Source organism: Geotrypetes seraphini, chromosome 1 (genome assembly GCF_902459505.1).
Source record: "Geotrypetes seraphini chromosome 1, aGeoSer1.1, whole genome shotgun sequence".
In the NCBI taxonomy this organism is placed as follows: Eukaryota; Metazoa; Chordata; class Amphibia; order Gymnophiona; family Dermophiidae; genus Geotrypetes; species Geotrypetes seraphini.
The window spans coordinates 71,331,274-71,353,051 of NC_047084.1; the positions used below are offsets into that span (position 1 = coordinate 71,331,274).

The 21,778-nt window shown below is 42.8% G+C and overlaps 1 protein-coding gene across 1 annotated transcript in view; it reads left to right on the top strand.

The window, feature by feature from the left end:
- Nucleotides 1–21,402, top strand: part of AGXT2 (alanine--glyoxylate aminotransferase 2) — an 84,231-nt gene extending 62,829 nt beyond the window's left edge. The window contains exons 13-14 of the mRNA XM_033932919.1: nt 10,133–10,231; nt 21,021–21,402. Of these exons, the coding sequence (XP_033788810.1) occupies nt 10,133–10,231; nt 21,021–21,134 (213 nt within the window). The 3' untranslated portion in view covers nt 21,135–21,402. The remainder of the gene's footprint in view (nt 1–10,132; nt 10,232–21,020) is intronic.
- Nucleotides 21,403–21,778: the final 376 nt, after the last annotated feature.

Here is a 21,778-nt window from a genome sequence, read left to right on the forward strand (position 1 = left end):
CCCATAACAATACATGTTAAAAAAAATAATTCGTTCTGTAGCATAAAATATGCTAAGATGACATAAAAAAAGATAAATTTTTGGTTATTATTTTTATTTAGATACATCTAAAAACATAATTGTTTTTTAAAACAACACACATTTTTTAAATTTAAAGACGGACTAAGTAGAGTCTAATTTTACAGTGAGAGAGGGCAGAGTCTCAGCGGCAAAAACTGGGACTTAACTGTTCATTTTTTTTTTTTTTTCTACCGTGTTTCCCCGATGATAAGGCAGGGCCATCAAATAAGACAGCCCCCCCTTTTTAGAAAAAAATGTAAAATAAGGCACCCCCCCGCAAATAAGCCACCCACCGATACCTGCGCTTACCCGAATTGGGTGGTACGGTGGGTGACTCCGTGTGGTCCCTGGCACCCCCGACACGATCGGGGCAAGAGGGAGCTCAAGCCCTCTTGCCCCCCCGACTCCCCGACACGATCGGGGCAAGAGGGAGCTCAAGCCCTCTTGCCCCCCCGACTCCCCGACACGATCGGGGCAAAAGGGAGCCCAAGCCCTCTTGCCCCGCCGATTCCCCAACTCCCCGACAATATCGGGCCAGGAGGGAGCCCAAGTCCTCCTGGCCACGGCGACCCCCTAACCCCACCCTGCACTACATTACGGGCAGGAGGGATCCCAGGCCCTCCTGCCCTCGACGCAAACCCCCCCTCCCCCCAACGACCACCCCCCCCAAGAACCTCCGACCGCCCCCCCAGCCGACCCGCGACCCCCCTGGCCGACCCCCTTCCCCGTACCTTTCTGTAGTTGGCCGGACAGACGGGAGCCAAACCCGCCTGTCCGGCAGGCAGCCAATGACGGAATGAGGCCGGATTGGCCCATCCGTCCCAAAGCTCCGCCTACTGGTGGGGCCTAAGGCGCCTGGGCCAATCAGAATAGGCCCGGGAGCCTTAGGTCCCTCCTGGGGGCAGGGCCTGAGGCACATGGTCGGGTTGGGCCCATGTGCCTCAGGCCCCGCCCCCAGGAGGGACCTAAGGCTCCCGGGCCTATTCTGATTGGCCCAGGCGCCTTAGGCCCCACCAGTAGGCGGAGCTTTGAGACAGATGGGCCAATCCGGCCTCATTCCGTCGTTGGCTGCCTGCCGGACAGGCGGGTTTGGCTCCCGTCTGTCCGGCCAACTACAGAAAGGTACGGGGAAGGGGGTTGGGGGTGTCGTGGGGGTCGGCCAGGGGGGTCGCGGGTCGGCTGGGGGGGCGGTCGGAGGTTCTTGGGGGGGGCGGTCGTTGGGGGGAGGGGGGTTTGCGTCGAGGGCAGGAGGGCCTGGGATCCCTCCTGCCCGTAATGTAGTGCAGGGTGGGGTTAGGGGGTCGCCGTGGCCAGGAGGACTTGGGCTCCCTCCTGGCCCGATATTGTCGGGGAGTTGGGGAATCGGCGGGGCAAGAGGGCTTGGGCTCCTTTTTGCCCCGATCGTGTCGGGGAGTCGGGGGGGCAAGAGGGAGCCAGGCGGAGAGAGGGCAGTTAAGCGCAGTGCCTGCGCGGAAGGATGCAGCTCGGGCGACTTCGTTGTGTGAAACGAAGTTCGTTGTACGAATCAAGACATAAAGTTCGTTGTGCGCAGCGTGCGCTGTGCGAGGCGTCCGTTGTGTGAGGCACCACTGTATATATAAAAAAGAGCATAAACATAATAAAAATGCCAATAATAAAACCCAACAAATTACAAAGAAGCATCAATAATAATTGGCATATTAAAAAGGGATAAATGAGACATACAGACGGGAGACAAAAGGAAATAGGGTTAGAAATACAATTTGGATAGGAACGAAAGATAAATAAGGAAAAAAACAAAAGGAAAGGGCTCGTTGTTGCTTAATTCCTTAAGGGAGTTAAAAAGGATACTGTAAAATTTAAATCAAATATTAAAAGCTTCTTTAAATAAATGACTCTTGAGTAGGATTTTGAAACGTTCGAGATTAGCTTCTTCTCTAACAAGAGCAGGGAGGGTATTCCAAAGTTGAGGGGCTACGACTGAGAAAATGTCATGCCTTTTGGTTCCTATTATATGAAGGGAGGGGACCGTCAGCAATTTACGATTAGATTATCTAAAACTGTGGGATGGGTCATATGGGATAAGATATTTATCAATAAATTGGGGCTGTTTAGAATTAATTGTTTTAAATGTTATGAGAGAGATTTTGTAAGAAATTCTTTGATTAATTGGCAGCCAATGGACATTTCAAAGTAGGGGGGTAACATGATCGTATTTTTTAGATTTTGTTATTAATTTTATTGCGGAATTTTGAATTATTTGTAAACGTTTTAATTCTTTCTGGGGTACTCCTGTAAATAAGCTATTACAGTAATCTAATTTCACAATGATTAATGAATGTACCAGAATGTTAATGGATTTTGGTTCTAAGAATTTAGAGATTGAGCGGATCAGTCGCAGCTTGAAAAAACATGATTTAATTACAGAACTTATATGGTTATGGAAGGTTAGTTTTTTTAATCAAATACAACCCCTAAGATTTTAATAGAGTCAACATGGTCCAGGGGGAGCTATCGAGAAGAATTGGAAAGCTTAGCGCTATTCCCTCTTTCCAGAGAAAGAACATTACTTTTGTTTTTGAAACGTTTAAGGCTAGCATATTTTCTTTCAGCCATAATCTAATCTGCCTCCTCTCAAGAGATCCTTCCAGGAAGCCAGACAGAGATTCTCTGGGTCCAGGTGAGCCAGATCTCCATTTGTCATTCCTCTACAACCTCCAAGAAAGCATAATGATGCCAGGTCTGGAACAGTTTCCCTCAAGATAGGGGGGATGACTCTCAGAATATGTAGAGGCCTGGGCGCAGATCTCTTGCATGCTGGAGATCTTTCAAAGCAGTTGTTACAAGCTCAGATTCATCCAGCTCTTAACAGGCTGGTTTTTTGTGGGTTTTTCCCATGAAAGTTTATTAAGATTTTGAAAAATACAAGAGAATATAAAACTGAAACATCAATGAAGTTCACAGGCTGGTTTATGTACACCCCGGTGGGACAACCAGAGAAATCAAACAAGGTAGCGACTATATTTCAGAGGCTGTTAGATATTCAGGCCATAGAGTCTATGCCGCCCCTAAGTGACCCTGCATCTCCTGACAGTGAGGGTTTGCTCTGTGCCAGTAAAGGCATACAAATGGACATAAGAACATAAGAATTGCCGCTGTTGGGTCAGACCAGTGGTCCATCGTGCCCAGCAGTCTGCTCACGCGGTGGCCCTTGGTCAAAGCCAGCGCCCTAACTGAGACTAGCCCTACCTGCGTACATTCTGGTTCAGCAGGAACTTGTCTAACTTTGTCTTGAATCCCTGGAGGGTGTTTTCCCCTATGACAGACTCCGGAAGAGCGTTCCAGTTTTCTACCACTCTCTGAGTGAAGAAAAACTTTCTTACATTCGTACTGAATCTATCCCCTTTCAATTTTAGAGAGTGCCCTCTCATTCTCCCTACCTTGGAGAGGGTGAACAACCTGTCCTTATCTACTAAATCTATTCCCTTCAGTACCTTGAATGTTCCGATCATGTCCCCTCTCAATCTCCTCTGTTCGAGGGAGAAAAAGCCCAGTTTCTCTAATCTTTCACTATACGGGAACTCCTCCAGCCCCTTAACCATCTTAGTCGCCCTTCTCTGGACCCTTTCAAGTAGCATCATATCCTTCTTCATGTACAGTGACCAGTGCCGGACGCAGTACTCCAGGTGAGAGTGCACCATGACCCAGTACAGCGGCATGATAACCTTCCCCAATCTGTTTGTGATCCCCTTCTTTATCGTTCCTAGCATTCTGTTCACCCCGGACATCCTGTATTCGTGCATGAGATTTTTGTTACCTACATACATCACTTTACACTTATCCATGTTGATGCCCATTCCTCAAGCCTGATTATGTCACACTGCAGATATTTGCAATCCCCCTGTGTCTTCACTACTCTGAATAACTTTGTATCGTCCGCAAATTTAATCACCTCACTCGTCATACCAATGTCTAGATCATTTATAAAGATGTTAAAGGGCACGGGTCCAAGCACCGAGCCCTGCAGCACCCCACTGGTGACGCTCTTCCAGTCCGAGTATTGTCCATTTACCCCCACTCTCTGTTTCCTATGATCCAGCCAGTTTTTAATCCACGTGAGTATTTCACCCTCGATTCCATGGCTCGCAATTTTCTGAAGTAGTCGTTCATGAGGAACCTTGTCAAATGCCTTCTGAAAATCCAGATATACAATGTCGACTGGGTCGCCCTTGTCTATCTGTCTGTTTACTCCCTCAAAGAAGTGCAGCAAGTTCGTCAAACATGATCTGCCTTTGCTAAAACCGTGTTGACTGGTCCTCATCAGCCCATGTCCTCTGAGTTCAGGCTGGTGTAAATACTCCATATTCTTCATCGTGCTCAAGAAAGGCTCAGACAATTAGCGACCCATTCTAAATCTTACCCACATCAATGCAGTGCTAACAGTTCCACACTTTCACATGAAGACAATAGGATCAGTCATAGCAGTGGTGGCACTGGGGGAATTTCTGGCCTCACTGGATTTGATGGAGGCCTATCTGCACAGTTCCATCTTTCCAGAACACAGAAGATCCTGATATTTCATATCCTGGAAATCCATTAAAAGTTCTCGGCTCTTCCCTTTGGGCCATTACGAAGGTGATGGTGGTGGTAGCTTCCCACCTACACATGACAGGATTTCAGGTTCATCTATACATGGATTAATGTGAGAAAGCCAACATGGAAAGGGAAATCTTGCCTTACCATCTACTGCATTTCTTTGAAGGGATGAATAAACATGTGGATAAAGGTGAACCGGTTGATATTCTGTATTTGGATTTTCAAAAGCCATTTGACAAAGTACTTCATGAAAGACTTCTGAGGAAATTAGAAAGTCATGGAATAAGAGGTAATATCCGTTAATGGATTGAAAGACAGAAAACAGAGAGTGGGTTTAAATGGTCAATATTCTCAATGGAGAAGGGTAAATAGTGGGGTTCCTAGGGGGTCTGTGCTGGGTCCATTGCTTTTTGACATATTTATCAATGATCTAGAGATGGGAATATCTGTGTCATCAGCAAATTGAATTATCTTACTAAAGTAGTTAAATCACAAGAAGATTGTGAAAAATTGCAAGAGGACCTTGTGAGACTGGAAGACTGGGCATCAAAATGGTTAGGTAAATGTATTCAGCAAGCTATGTTATCCTATTGCAGTTTTCAGAAATTAATTAAGACCACTTTGTTCGATAAGTTTATTACTTAGTGAGTTTTATTATTAAAATTCTATTTTACAAATATTTGTATTTTTTTTACTGTATTATTGTATTTCGCTGATTGTCCAGCTCTTTTTAGTGTAAACCGCCTAGAACTTTTGGTTATGGCGGTATAAAAGAATAAAGTTATTATTATTATTAATGTGAGCAAGTGCAAAGTGATGCATGTGGGAAAGTGGAGCCCGAACTATAGCTATTTGATGCTGGGTTCTATGTTAGGAGTCATTGCCCAGGAAAAGGATCTAGGTGTCGTCGTTGAACATACATTGAAACTCTCAGCTCAGTGTGCGGCAGCTGCTAAGAAAGCAAATAGAATGTTAGGAATTATCAGGAAAGGAATGGAAAACAAAAATGAAAATGTTAAAATGCCTTGTATCGCTCTATGCTATGGCCGCACCTCGAATACTGTGTGCAATTCTGGTCGCCATGTATCAAAAAAGATATAGTGGAATTAAGAAAAGGTACAGAGAAGGGTGACAAAAATGTTAAAAGGGATGGGATGACTTCCCTAAGAAGAAAGGTAAAGCAGATAGGGCTCTTGAGCTTGGAGAAGAGACATCTCAGAGGTGATATGATAGAGGTCTATAAAATAATGAAAGGTTGTGGAAAGGGTAAAAGTGAATCGCTTGTTCATTATTTCCAAAAATACTAGGACTAGGGGACATGTGATGAAGCTACTAAGTAGTAGATTTAAAACAAGAGAAAATATTTCTTCACACAATGTGTAATTAAACTCTGGAATTCGTTGCAGGAGTATGTGGTGAAATCAGTTAGCTTAGCGGGGTTTAAAAAAGATTTGGATAATTTCCTAAAAGAGAAGTCCATAGGCCATTATTGAGATGGCTTGGGGAAATCCACTGCTTGTTCCTAGAATAAGCAGCATGGAATCTGTTTTGTTACTTGAGATCCAACTAGGTGCTTGGGACTTGGGTTTGCCACTGTTGGGAAACAGGATGCTGGGCTTGATGGACCTTTGGTCTGTCCCAGTTGAAGATTTGAGTCTGGAAGAGCAGGCTGGATGCTCTGGTCCAGCCATGGCCAAAGATTGAGCTCTTGTATGTGCTTCCTCCGTGGCCCATGATAGACCTTTTACTCCACAGGATTGCAAGCCATTGGGAACAGTCATTCTTGTGGCTCCAGATTGGCCATGCAGACCGTGGTATGCAGACCTAGTACGTCTTCAGAGAGGCACAAGTCTTACAGCTGGACCTTCTTTCTCAGGGACCAGTGGTCATAGAAGATCCAGATCACTTTGCTCATATAGCATGGCTCTTGAGTGCATGGTGTTAGTGTGCAAGGGATACTCAGAGGCCGTCATTGATCTTCTGCTCAGAGCCAAAAAGTCTACATCGATCTTTGCTTATGTTAAGGCATGGGAAACATTTCAGTTCTGGTGCATTAAGGAGAAAGAGGAGCTGTTCTCTACTTTGATCTCGGTGGGGTTAGCTTTCCTCCAGGCTGACCTTGACAAGGGTCTTACAGTGGCATCCCTCAAAATCCAAATGGCAGGACTCTTGTTTCAGGGCTTGAGAGCGTAAAGCTTAGTTGGCATCTCATCTGGACATAGCCAAATTCCTAAAGGGGATGCTATGATCCAGGCCCCCAGTAAAACATCCATTTCCATCAAGGAATCTTAACTTGGTTTTGCAAGTCCTCAGTCAGGCTCCATATGAACTGCTGCAGAAAGTGTCCTTGATGTATCTGACACTCAAGATGGTTTTTCTTGTGACTATTACTTCAGCGCAAAGAACCTTAGAGCTACAGGCTCTTTCTTATAGAGAGCCTTTCCTCAGGTTCATAGAAGCCGGAGTTTCTTTATGCACCATTCCATCCTTTTTACTGAAAGTTGTTTCAGCTTTCCATGTCAATCAAGAAATCAGAGTGCCAGTGTTCCAGTCCACAGGTTCTTGTTTTAATAATCCGATGTCTTTTATTGAATACATATTGTAAATCCCAATTATACAGATTATATAGATAAGGAAATGCTCAGTCTAGCTGAATATTATGTGGCTATATATTATTTATTCTCCTAGCGATAGTAACAACATAAAGTTATTGCCGGAAGTATAAAATGAGGTGGGATCAAATAGAACTATCCAATCAGAATACCATGCATGAAAGAACCAATTTCCATTCTAATGTTCTAAAGTTCAGCTGTTAAACTGTAAAACATTTAACCCTTTCATATCTAGATGACACTGTTTAAAAGATACTCCTTCTCCGCTTCTTTTCCCTTCCTTTACAAAAAGAGCTTTCTGCAATCCTCAATGTCCGACGATCCCCGAGTCTCCAAGTTTCAATCCAGTATCAATAAACCTCTCAAAATAAGATGAAGCCAAACAATCCAGCTTATCACGACTTCTCATTTGAATTGAACAAATGATTTTATTCCATTGGTGTACTTTGTTGTGCAATATAATCTTTTAATTTGGTTGGATCATCAAAATGTAGAGTTTTATTTTGATAAGTTACCCGCATGACAGCTGGGAAAAAAAGACCGCACTTGGCACCTAGCTGTTTTAATTGGGGCTGTAGTTGGAGAAATAGTTTCCTGGTGTCAGCAGTTCTTTTTGCGAAATCCGGGACCATCAAAATCTTCACATCTTTATAATTTATGTTATTATTCTGTTTTGCAAATTGGAGAATCTCAAATGTTTGTTGAAATCGTAAGACACTTAGGGCACGTAGGCGAAATATACGTCTTTTGGGGCTAACTGAACACTCAGAGGGTAATAATGCTGTAGCTTCTATTGAAATGCTCATTCCAAAACTAGTGCCAATGTCTTCAAAATTTCCATTCGAAGTGGAAAGAGCACGCAGAATCCCAATAAAACGGAATAACAGATTCACTGGTCCCAGTCCACAGGTTCTAAGAAGGAGGACTGGCTTCTGAAAAAGTTGGATGTGGGAAGAGTGTTTCTCAGATATCTTGAGTCACCAGCTAGTTCAGGCTACCTGACCATCTTTTTGTTCTCACTAGTCAGGCTAGACATAGCGCACTAGCTTCCAAGGCCACAATCTCCAGATGGATCCATAGGGCCATTTCATCTGCATATGCTGCCGGTGGAAAACAGTCACCAGTCTCCTTAAAGGCACATTAAAATAGAAATGTAGCTTCTTCATGGGTGGAAGCTCGAGCAGTCTACCCGGAGGAGATTTGTAAGGCAGTGACTTGGTCCACTCTACATACATTTTCCAATTTTTACAAAATGGAAGTGGTGGCAAGAGAGTACTCCCTTTGGGTCCTCAGTGTTCCCAGCCGGCACAGTGGTTCTGCCCTGGAATTGCACTAGAAAAAAGAGATTAGGTTCTTACCTTGCTAATATCTTTTCTAGTAGATAGGTGTGTCATTCTGGAACCTCGCCCTGTCAGTTATCTCCTGCACCTGCCTAATACCTCAATCAGAAAGTTCGAGTTTGAATTGAAATTTGGATGTCAGTCAGACCTTAAGGGTATGAAGAATAGTCTATTGCTATAACGCATTGGGGTATTATTTGAGCTCCATAAATGTTTGTTTGGCATGCTAGTTTCACTGTTTGATTGTTCAATGACAATGTTTCCTGTTCAAGCAAGAACAGGATGCTGAGCATGCTATCCGTGCTCTGGCTTAAGGACTGATTCTGATCCCTGAGTTAATTACATTCTTTGGCTGACCCCTGGTGCAGGTATTGTATGCCAAAACACGACTCATGTTGGGTCAGTAAAGACAAGTCTTTGTTCATTGAGGCCCTTTGTGCCTTTTATGCTATATTGTGTTTGTTGTACTCTGTCCCTCTCTGCACAGCTGCTTACAATCTGTGCAGTGTCAGGGTGGACAAAGGACAGACCCAGAAGATATGCAGGCACTGTCAATATTCAGTACCAGTGCTGTATATCTAACTGTTCAGACACGACTGCATTTTATGTGGTTCTATGTTTGCCCAGTTAGGTATTCAAGTACTAGCACTGAATCTTCCCTGGCACCTGCTGTTAGGTTTGCCAAAGATCCAGATGTTCAATGCCAGTTTCCAGATATAGCCCAGCATTGCATATCTGGATCTAATTTAGCCAACAGCAGTTGGTGCTTTAAAAAATACAGTCACCAGCTGAATAGTGACTTGAACATGTCAGCAATTTCCTTACTCTGTTTGCTAGCTCTGACCGTGTTACTTTTACCATTACATGGAAAATGCGCTACTGTTATATTTTGTGCCGTACCATATATACTCGAATATAAACCGGGAATTGGCCCAAAAATGGGGGACAAGGTTTTAGATTCCGGCCAGCTCCCTCTCCCAGAATTATTGCAGGCTGTCGCTAAGTTCTGCACCCTGTCCCCCTTCCCTGCCCTCGAACCTCCTCTGCTGATCCCTGGTGGTCCAGAGGTGCAGCAGGCAGGAACAAGCATTCCATGCTCCTGCCTCGCGGCTAACCCGATCAGTGGTGGCTGCTGCGAGATCCAGTTTCTTCAACTGCTGAGTGGCAATGAGCAAGAGCACGCTTTGGTGCTCCTCCTCAATGCTGAGCGGCTTCGTGACTAGCTCCCGTAAATTTTTGTGGACTGGGTGCAGAGCCTGGCATGGAGGGGGGTAGGGCAGAGCCTGGCAGGGCAGGGTACTTGAATATTAAGCCGCCTGACTTATATTGGAGTCAATCATTTTTCCTGGGGGTCTTGACTTATATTCTGATCGACTTATATTTGAGTATATATGTTATTTTGCTTTTATTGTGCCACAGAAAATCATATGGTGGTGCTATGTGAGAAGTCACCCAGGGTTTCAGAGCCTCCGGTTGAGTATCACTAACATCATTTTTTTCTATACTGAACCCTTTGTACTTATAACAAAACTTTCTCTTCCACAGGACAGTCGTAGACCTCTTCCACCCGAAGAGATGAATCTTATCTGGGAAGACTGCAAAGAAATGGGAGTGGTGATTGGCAAAGGAGGACTCTACGGCCAGGTAGAGCAAACAGTGGTGCCAAAATATCACATTTGCTGTTAATGTACTCTTAAGGAAAAATACCCTAATATAGATTTTAAAAATGAATTCTGAATTTGAAGATGACTTTTGTACAGATCTGAGGCCTTCTCCTTTTTCCTCCTGCTCTGATTTGCTGCCTATAAATGACTCTATGCTGACAGCTCCTCTACTACCCTAATAATCTGTGTTATGTGATCTATCCCTGTTATTGAACTTGTGGACCATGGATGGACGCATACTCTTCGTTCTGATGGTTGCTAGGTGTATGTACACAATACTTTCTGTAAATTAGATTCCATAGAGGTTATATTGTTTTTATGGTAAATGATTATTTTCTGCCCATATTGTCTGAACAATTCAAACTCTTATCTGAAACTCAAGCTGATTAGTTCAAATATTCACATATCAAAAGCTAAACTGTCAGTGAAGCATATAAATAACTAGCTGATGGCCCGGCGTTGCACGGGTATTTAATTATAGCAATAACACTGTAAATGGATTCAAATAAAGATACTTTATAGTGGTGAATGAAATTATTTTTAACAGCTTTATAAAAAGTACAATATTCAAATTATAATGTGAAATATTTGACAAAATGAATACAATACAACTAACACAAAACTTGATTATAAACAACATTTTTAGTTTCACCTCCAGGAGCAAGAACATATAAATTCTTGGGTGAACCCACCCTTGTGCAAGCAACATAGAGTTGTCCATGGGAAAAACAGGGGGATCTTAAATCCACTCCACAGTATGTAATAGTCTGTCCCAGTGATTTGTTGATTGTGATAGAGAATGCAAGTCTCAATGGAATTTGCAATCTCGTAAACTGAAAAGGAAGATCTGTTGGAATAAGTGGCATCCAAAAGTTTCAGTATTGATTTAAACAACTCAATATGTGGAAACTCAGGTTGAAAAGAAACTCCATGCAGTTTTTTCCCGGTTCAGAATGGAACCTGTGTTCCTAGTTCAGCATATGTGAGTACTCATGTAATGTAATAACATTATGAACTAGGGTGCATGAAGGAAACAGTTACAAACACAGTTAGAATATACAAACTCTATATGTATGGTGTCCGTGGTAGAATAGAAACGATGTCCCTAGTGGTTATAGTGTCATAGAAAGTGTTTTATAGTTGGAATTACTGTGAGAATGGCAGCTTTTTACATCCTTTCCAATGACATGAATGGTTAAAATCTGATTTTATGTTTGTAGCTCCGCCCACGTGTGCAGGTGGGCCGCGAGACCCCCAGAACATATCACCCCAGGTAGTGAGGGATCTGCATACCAAGTTTTGTTCAAATCGGTCAAGCCGTTTTTGAATTACTGTGAGAATGGCAGCTTTTTACATTTTTTCCATTGACATGAATGGGTGAAATCCGATTTTCTGTTTGTAGCTCCGCTCACATGTGCAGGTGGGCCGCGAGACCCCCAGAACATATCACCCCAGGTAGTGAGAGATCTGCATACCAAGTTTCGTTCAAATCGGTCAAGCCGTTTTTGAATTACTGTGAGAATAGCAGCTTTTTACATTTTTTCCATTGACATGAATGGGTGAAATCTGATTTTCTGTTTGTAGCTCCGTCCACGTGTGCAGGTGGGCCGCGAGACCCCCAGAACATATCATCCCAGGTAGTGAGGGATCTGCATACCAAGTTTCGTTCAAATCGGTCAAGCCGTTTTTGCTTGATCGCGGCACATACACACACACACACACACATACCTCCGATTTTATATATATATATATATTTTTTTTTTTTATTCAATTTTCTATACTGTTCTCCCAAGGAAGCTCAGAACAGTTTACATGCATTTATTCAGGTACTCAAGCATTTTAGATATAGAGATGTGCACTTTACCTAATGTAATGGTGATCTTCAGAAGGCTGCATGGGCAATAGCTCATCACACAGTTACCATAGTCATTGATCCCAAACTTTTTCTTTTTTCTAAATTTTTTCAGTACAATTCTTCATAGAATGCAAGGAATGGATTTTAACAAGAAGTCATAACATAAAGAGAAACAACATATCCATCAAGCCCAAGTCAAGAGGGAATAATACCATAGAAACATGATGGCAGATAAAGGCCAAATAGCCCTTCTAGTCTGCCCATCCACAGTAACCATTATCTCTTTCTTTCCCTGCAAGATCCCACGTGCCTATCCCATGCCTTCTTGAATTCAGACAGTCACTATAATAATAATAATAATAATAACAATAACAGCTTATATACCGCAATACCGTGAAGTTCTATGCGGTTTACAAAGATTAAGCAAAGGTACAAATTGATTGACTTTAAGAGGGGAGGACTTTAATAGGACAGGAAATCCATTTTTGAGGAGAGAGTGATCAATAGAACAAGTTAATCGCTATAGAGGGGAGAGAGAAGAGAGGATCAGTTGTCTAGATACTTTAGGAACAGGTGTGTTTTCAGACGTTTCCTAAATTCCGCATAAGTAGTGGGTGAAAGCAATTGTTCTAGGTCTTTACCCCATGATGCTGCTTGGTGCGAGAGAAGATGTTCATGGTGTTTTTTCAGTTTACAACCTCTCACTCCACCACTTCTGGGAGACTGTTCCATGCATCTACCACCCTTTCTGTAAAAAAATAGTATTTCCTTAGATTTCTCCGGAGCCTACCATCTCATTCCAGTGCTTCCTTTCAATTGAGACTCAACTCATTTACATTTATGCCACATACGTATTTAAACGTCTCTATCATATCTCTTCTCTCCCGCCTTTCCTCTAAAGCAGGGGTGCCCAACGCGTCGATCGCGATCGACCAGTAGCTCAGGAAGGCAACGCGAGTCGATCGCGGAGCCTATCCCGGGCTCTGTGATAGACTCGTGTTGCCGTCCTGATCTACGGGCCGATCAGCCTTCCTCTCCAGTTTTCTTTCTCCCTAGGGCCTTTTAGCTGGGCGATCCGCCCAGCTGTCATCTGCCGCTGCTGAACAAAAAACCGGGTCCTGCCTTCGCGGAAACAGAAAGTAGGCAGGACCCGGCAGGAAGAAGAACAAATGCTTGTCTCCCGCATTAGCCCGTAGCGAACGCTTGCTTCAGGGCTCTCAACATGTGCGTGCCGGCTTCTCTTCTCTTCCCTCCGAAACCGGAAGTTATGTCCGGGGGGGGGGGGAGGGGAGAAGGGAAGCCGGCGCGCACATGTTGAGAGCCCTGAAGCAAGCGTTCGCTACAGGCTAATGCGGGAGACAAGCATTTGTTCTTCTTCCTGCCGGGTCCTGCCTACTTTCTGTTTCCGCGAAGGCAGGACCCGGCAGCATTTCTCCTAATAGGTCGATCGCGATCTTGGGCTGATCAGCCTTCCTCTTCCCGATGGCAGAATTGACGTCAGGGAGAGGAATGCTGGTTGGCCGAAGCAGGGAGAGCTTGGGGCCTGTTATTGGTGGCGTTTGGGTCCTGGTCCCCGATGGCAATGGCAGTGGCTTGGGGGAGGGCAGGGAGAAAGAAAGAAAAAGGGCAGGCAGGGAGACAGAAGGAAAGAAGAGAAACAGAAAAAAATGAAAGGGAGGCAGAGAGAAAGAAAGGGCAGGGAAGAGGAAGGAAAAGTTGGGGGAAGAAATGAGGTCTGGAGGAGAAGAAGCATACAGGCTAAAAGAAGGGAAGAAAGATTGTATGCACAGTCAGAAGAAGAAAGTGCAACCAGAGACTCATGAAATCACCAGACAAGGTAGGGAAAATGATTTTATTTTAAATTTTGTGATCAAAATGTGTCTGAATTTATATCTGCTGTCTATATTTTACACTAAGGTCCCCTTTTACTAAACCGCAATAGAGGTTTTTAGCGCAGGGAGCCTAGGAGTGTCGAGAGCAGCGCTGGGCATTCAGCGCAGCTCCCTGCACTAAAAACTGCTAACGTGGTTTAGTAAAAAGGGAGGGAGTATATTTGTCTATTTTTGTATGGTTGTTACTGAAGTGATAGTGCATAGAGTCATCTGCTTTGACCTCTTTGAAAACCCTGGAATAGGAATGATGATTAACATTTTCTATGCGTACAGTGTGCGTTGTGTTTTTTTAAAATTTTATTGTTGGTAGATCATTGTGACTTGGTCATTTAAAAAGTAGCTCGCAAGCCCAAAAAGTGTGGGCACCCCTGCTCTAAAGTATACAGATTGAGATCTTTAAGTCTGTCCCCATACACCTTATTATGAAGACCACACACCATTTTAGTAGCCTTCCTCTGGACCGACTCCATCCTTTTTATCTTTTTGAAGGTGCGACCTCCAGAATTGTACACATTATTCTAAATGAGGTCTCACCAGAGTCTTATACACGGGCATCAATACCTCTTTTTTCCTACTGGCCATACTTCGTCCTATGCACCTTCTGCTACACCTAATTTAGATTTGGATTTGGTCTGGAAATTTTTTTTTCCTTTTTGATAATTCCAGAAATTCTTTAGAAAAAGGACTTATTGATACAAGAATTTACTTGTATTGTATTATTATAACTTAGCCTTGGAAAGGTTAACCTGCTTAGAAGTTAAGTTACAGCATATTTTTATGAAACATTTTACATGCAACAGAAATTATATATAAAAAAGTTTGGGATCAATGACTATGGTAACTATGTGATGAACTATTGCCCATGCAGACTTCTGAAGATCCTCATTACATTAGGTAAAGGACACATCTCTATATTTTCTGCTCAGCCATCTTTTTCAGCAGTTATGTGCCCTTTACAGCTCCTGGAATCCTAAAATCCTGCTGAAACCTTTCCCTTTATTCCCCACCCCAGATTACAAGATGTGGGCCTTCCCTTTCCCTTACACCAGGCTTTCCAATCATGCTGCTAATTCTTTCAGCAGGGCTTTTTTTTTTTAACTTCTCTCCCCTACTCCATGCACCCACACCTTTTCACTAGGGAGCCAATGTCCTCAAACAAGCTGAGCCATATTTCAGGACCAACCCTCAACTTGTGCTGCCTTTGTGGACTGAACACCTTTGTAGCCCTTCACAATCCTGCCAGCTCTTGCAGTGACATTGAATCTACTCACCATCTCTGTTATTGTCTTTCCTTTTTTTTCTCAGTGATTAGAGGAAGAAGACAAAACTCTATTCTTGCTGCTGAAAATCTGAATTTTTTTTTTTGCAATTATAGAAACATGCTAGTTTCTGTAATTAAGATCTGAGTAGCCCTCTTCACCTCTCAAGGAGCTGTCTTCATTTGTAAGTTTGTGCTTCACAATCCTTTTCCTAGATGCTGAGATAGTTTCTAGTTGACACTTGATGAAGTTATAGGGAAATACTTTTAAAACCAATAGGAGGAATTTTTTTTTTCATTCAGAGGATAGTTAAGCTCTGGAACGCATTGCCAGAGGTTGTGGTAAGAGCGGATAGCGTAGCTGATTTTAAGAAAGGTTTGGAAAGTTCCTGGAGGAAAAGTTCATAGTCTGTTATTGACAAAGACAGGGGGGAAGCTACTGCTTACCCTGGATTGGTAGCATGGAATATTGCTATTCTTTGGGTTTGGCCAGGTACTAGAAACCTGGATTGGCCACTGTAAGAATGGGCTACTGGGTTTGATGGACCATTGGTCTGACCCAGTAAGGCTATTCACATGTTCTTATAAAATACTGTGGTATTTTCCCATCAAAAGAAACACATCATCCATTTGGATTTTAAAAAATGCATTGTACTTGGGACCTGAGTTGGTCACTGTTGAAAACAGGATACTGGGCTTGATGAACCTTCGTTCTATGCCAGTATGGCAATTCTTATGATCACCTGCATGGTCTATAAAGCGATTTATGGTGAAAACTCTGAACAGCTAATATTGGACATCAAGATTCCCCATTCATTCCATACCGCAAGAAAGATGCAACATCTTAAGCTGTCCCTCCCCTCCCTTCATCAGGTTCAACAAAAAACCTATTTGAGATTACCTTTGAATCCCTGGGCCCTAGAATAGACTACCCCTATATTTACATCAGACCCCCTCCTAGTACAGCTTCAGGAAAATGCTAAAGACTTATCTTGTCTCAAACCTTACCAGGTACTTGTGACTTGGATTGGCCTCCATGAAGACAGAATATTGGGCTAGATGGACCATTGGTCTGATCTAGTTCTTATAATGAATGATCTCTATCCATTTCACTCTCTAGAACCTAGATGCTAAATGTGATAATTGATCCTAATCTTCTTATAATTGACTAATCTCTATCCATATGTTCACTAGAACCTAATTGCTAATGTAATAACTGATCCCAATTTTATTATAAGCCACAATGAGGTTGTTATTTGAATTTAAAAAAAAAACCAAAACCACCTAACATGTTTTTTTAGCTATATACGTACATCACTTCACAACATTTGCTTTCATGGATTGCAGAGTTAGACACTCCAGGCTTCTATTGCTTAACTTCTAGTGAACTTTGGGAGCAGAAGGCAGCAAGTGCAAGAATTAGAAATAAATACACCACCATCCTTCCCATGAACAAATATTGTAACTTCTAAAACTTCATTTTGTGCTCATCAGCTGTAAACCTTGTATTCAGAAGAAGCTATATCAGGAAGCAGGTAAAAGCTTGGCTCTGCACCCAAGCCCTTAATAGAAGAAGCACAAGCTAACTTGCTAGTCACACACACAAGGAGTGATACCAACTTACTATAGCAGGACATCCTTATCCACTCCTGAGATAACATTCAAGCACCTTACTTACATCACATGCAACTTTCTTTAAATTAGTCCCCTTATTTTCTAACTCCTGTTACTCTGTCTTATCTATGTTTTCATCTTTGCTTACACTCTATACTTAGGGTTACCATATGGCTCCAGAAAAATGAGGACGGATTGAGATATCTGGGTTTTACTTCCATTGAAAGCAATGGAAGTAGGGAGGATGGATTGAGACATCTGGGCATTACTTCCATTGAAAGCAATGGAAGTAGGGAGGATGGATTGAGACATCTGGGCATTACTTCCATTGAAAGCAATAGAAGTAAAACCTGGATGTCTCCTCCATTTTCTGGAGCCATATGGTAACCCTATCTGTTTATTAAAATGTTTTATTGTGTATTGTGTTGACATACTTTGTATTATTATTTGAATATTTTACTGCTGTAATTATGTATTGCTTTTCTTTGACTTATTCTTATTGTAAATTGCCTTGAGTGAATTCTTTAATAAAAAGGCAGAAAATAAATCCTAAAAATAAATAAGGATTAAAAAGAATCATTTATTACAGTCTTCAAGAAAGGTTCAAGAGGAGATCTGGGAAATTACAGACCGTTTATCTGGGTTTTGGAGGTCAGGGCCACGTCTGGAGGCCCTCTGCACATGCTCAGATGTTGACATGATGTTATATCACACGCGCATGCACGTGACGTTATCTTGTTGGCATCTGTGCATGTGCAGAGGGCCTCCAGATAAAGCCCCGAGCTTGGGGAAGATTCGTCTGGGGGTGGAATGGAGAAGAGCTAGAGGTGGAATAGGGCAGGGCCAGGTGTCCTCTTTTTTTTAAGAGTAAATCTGTCAACCCTGTTCAGTGTCTCGGAATCTTTCCCTCTGCAGCATCTTGCCTCTGTAAGGACAGAAAGTTGAAGCAGAGGGAAAACTGGGGCTGCTGGAGGCAGTGTGATCAGCTTACTGATGCTGCCGGCGGTCTGACAATTACAAGCAGCAGCAGCAGCTGCCTCATCTTTGGGGGACAGAAAGGTAAGGTAGAAAACTGCCAAATTGGGAGAGGGAGGAAGGAGAAGGAAGAAAAGGGAAAGGAAGGGTAAGGAGAGAGATACCAGACCATTCTAAAGGGTGTGTGTGTGAAGAGATGGACAGGAAAGAGACAGATGCCAGACCATGGAGTGGGGTGGAAGAGAGGGAGTGATGGAAGGAAAAGAGACTGAGATACCAGACCTGCAGGAGAGGAGAGAGATGCCAAGGGGGTAAGGCTGGCATAAATCATGTAAAAAGGAGATAGAAGGATCGGAGAAGGTTATCATGCCACTGTACTGGGCCATGTTGTGCCCTCACCTGGAGTACTGCGTCCAGCATTGATCGCCGTACATGAAGAAGGACACGGTACTACTCGAAAGGGTCCAGAGAAGAGCGACTAAAATGGTTAAGGGGCTGGAGGAGTTGCCGTACAGTAAGAGATTGGAGAAACTGGGCCTCTTCTCCCTTGAAAAGAGGAGACAGAGAGGGGACATGATTGAAACATTCAAAATACTGAAGGGAATAATAGACTTAGCAGATAAAGACAGATTGTTCACCCTCTCCAAGGTAGAGAGAACGAGAGGGCACTCTCTAAAGTTGAACGTAAGGAAGTTCTTCTTCACCCAGAGAGTGGTGGAAAACTGGAATGCTCTTCTGGAGGCTGTTATAGGGGAAAACACCCTCCAGGGATTCAAGACTAAGCTGGACAAGTTCCTGCTAAACTGGGACGTACGTAGGTGAGAGTGGACTCATTTAAAGCACTGGTCTTTGACCTGGGGCCACCGCGTGAGTAGACTGCCGGGCAGGATGGACCACTGGTCTGACCCAGGAGCAGCAATTCTTATGTTCTTATGTTAAGGAACAGGCTGGATGGAAGGAGGAGAGGGTAGACAGTTTATGGAAGGGTCATAGAAAGAGAAGATGCCATATGGGAGAGGGCAGACTGGATGGAAGGAAGAGATTAAGAAAACAGAAACCTCAGATGACAAAAGTAAAAAAAAAAAATAATAATAATTTTTTTTTTAAACTTTAGTATAAAGTAGTATTGTAGCTGTGTTGCTAAATATTTATAAATAGAAAATGGAAATAAGTTGATCATAATATTGGACTAATTGTAATATATTTTTGACTAACTTTTGGAGACAAAACCCCCTTTCTCAGGATACCATAACTGCTTTGGCCTCTGAAAGCTAATTGAAAAATGTATTAGTCCAATAAAATAGTATTATCTTATTTTTAATATTATGTTTTATTTCTATTTGTTAATTTGTAAAATGGTGATTGTCAGTTTTTTCAAATACATATCTTCAATCTTTATATTTTGCACAGTATTAGGGGACATGCAACACTGTTTGTTGCAATGTATGTAGAGTCTGGCTTCTTGGCTGTTCAGTTTAACTTTTGTCTACATATTTATAATTTTAGTTTGTGATTACTTATTCCATACTGGACAAGGGTGTATCTATTCTATGTGTATGAAAAAGACATGGTTTTCTGTTAGAACTGACTGTGCAGGATTGATCTATACTAATCTGTCTTTAGTTTTACAATGGGTCTACTGATATTCTAGTGCTCACTGCAGTGTTTTAAGATGCTGCCTTTTCCTAGGTACACCAATGTTGTGTGAATTGTGGATTATTACTAAAAATAATTTTTTCTTATATAGGAGGGGGTGTTAAATAAAAGGGGGGATCAACCCCATGTGTCAAATATATAAGGTTTTATACTGTGGTCACCTGATTTACTGGCGCATGCATATGGCTCAGTTTGGGGAAGGGGGGAATCATGTGTCCTTATTGTCTTCACTAATATGGTAACCCTACTTGTGGGACACCCTGCATACAAATGTCATTATGTAAATAATAGTGGTGTGTTTCTTACCATGAAAAGACTTTGGCCCAGATTCTCAAAACTTTAACGCCATTGCTAAACTGTTTTCTGACGGTTTAGGATGTACGCATTTCTGTGGCGGATTATCAAAACAGCCTATCTCTGGTTTTAGCGAGGTTTCTAGCAGTCTGAGACACTGACATGCAAATGTGCTCTAAGAGTGGTGTTGGCTTTTGGCAACAAAAATCAGTGACTGGTTCAGGGGTGCCGATAAAGTGACAGGGTGGGCATCTCTCCCACTGCCATACAACCCCCCCCCTGCAGTGGGAGAGATGCCCACCCTCATGTTGCCAAGCGAACCCCCCTCCCAGCAGAAGAGATGCCTATTCTCTCCCACTGCATCACAACACCCCCCTGCCTCCGACCCCTCTCCCCCATACTTTTAATTAGATGGCTGACTGGAGGGATGCCTACTTCCTATAGCCAGCTGGCCCGCCTCTTCCAAAATGGGCCTTTCCCTCCCCAGTGCATCCTGGGGTCCAGGTTGTTTAAGGCCACACCCATAAGAGGGGCCTTAGGTGTCTGGGCCAATCAGAGCCTTAGGCCCCTTCCCAGGATGCACTGGGGAGGGGAAGGTCCATTTTGGAAGAAGGCCAGCTGCCTGCAGGGAGTAGGCATCCCTCCAGTAAGCCATCTAATTAAAGGTACGGGGGTGAGGGGTCAGAGGCAAGGGGGGAAGTGTTGTGATGCAGCGAGAGAGAATGGACATCTTTCCTGCTGTGGGGGGAGGGGGGTGTTGGTTGTCAGCGGGACAGATTGAATATCTCTCCCACTGTTGTGGGGGTTTTTTTCTTTTTGCTTGTTTTTCTGTGCATGTGCCCATTGCTATCACCAACGATGGGCACATGCAAATTTAGCGAGTTTTCATTACGCTCCACCAACCTCATTTACATGAGCATTTTTGGGAGAATGACTTGCTTTTTTAAATTCGCTACCTGAACAGCTGGGATAGCAGCCCATCATTTTTTAACACTTTTTTAAAAGAATCTAGGCCTTTGCCTTTTTGCTTTTAGATAAAAGGAAAGATTTGGAACATTTCCTGGATTTTCAAAATGCCTTAAACTGGGCCTTGTTTCGCCATGTCACAGATTCAAGTATAAAGGCAACTAGAGATGGTGTGCATTTGAATACAAACCATGGTTGAATCATCTCCCATAATAAATATTTTTGTGTTAATCAGTTCTCTTGCTTTTCTCCTGCTCAGGTATTTCGGATCAAACCTCCAATGTGTATCACTGCAGAAGATATGGATTTTGCCATTGCAGTGTTCAGTGCAGCACTCACCAGACACATGGCAAGAAGAGCAGCTGCCAGCTAAAGCCCACTAAGAAGTGTTACATCACCAGGGCCTATCAGAGGGAGCAGCAGGGCCATTTAAGCCCAGAGAGGACTCCTGTTTGGAAAAAAAGTGTTGATTTGTTTCATATTATTTTTAACTGAATGCAAAATTAACTGAACATGAAATTAATTTGACTACTGGATAATTTGACTACTGGATACTAAATCATTTTTTGAGCTCTCAGTATCAAACCTAGCCCTTTCTCATCGCCTAGAAACCACACAATACACATCTTTCTTCTAGTTCAGCTGCTTCTATGTCTGGTTTTAAAAATTATTTTTGTTTTTAATTTTGAGTTCCAGGGCACAAGCCCTGACATCTGTCATTTTCTCATACAGGGCTAAATGGGATGAATACAGTCTTCATTACCAAACTCAGATGACCCTAATTCTGGAAATAATTCTGAATTCAAATTCATTCTATATTTCATCAGATCTCCGTGGTACCACTCCAGCAGCTCACAATCTCATTGCTACTTAAGCACTATATCATCATTGATCTATTTGTTAAGAAATTTCTAAAAGCTTATCCAACATTTATTAACTCCAATTTGCTGCTCATCTTATTCATGAGATATTTCATATTTTTACTTGGCTTTATTTTAATCCAAAGCTTCACAATCC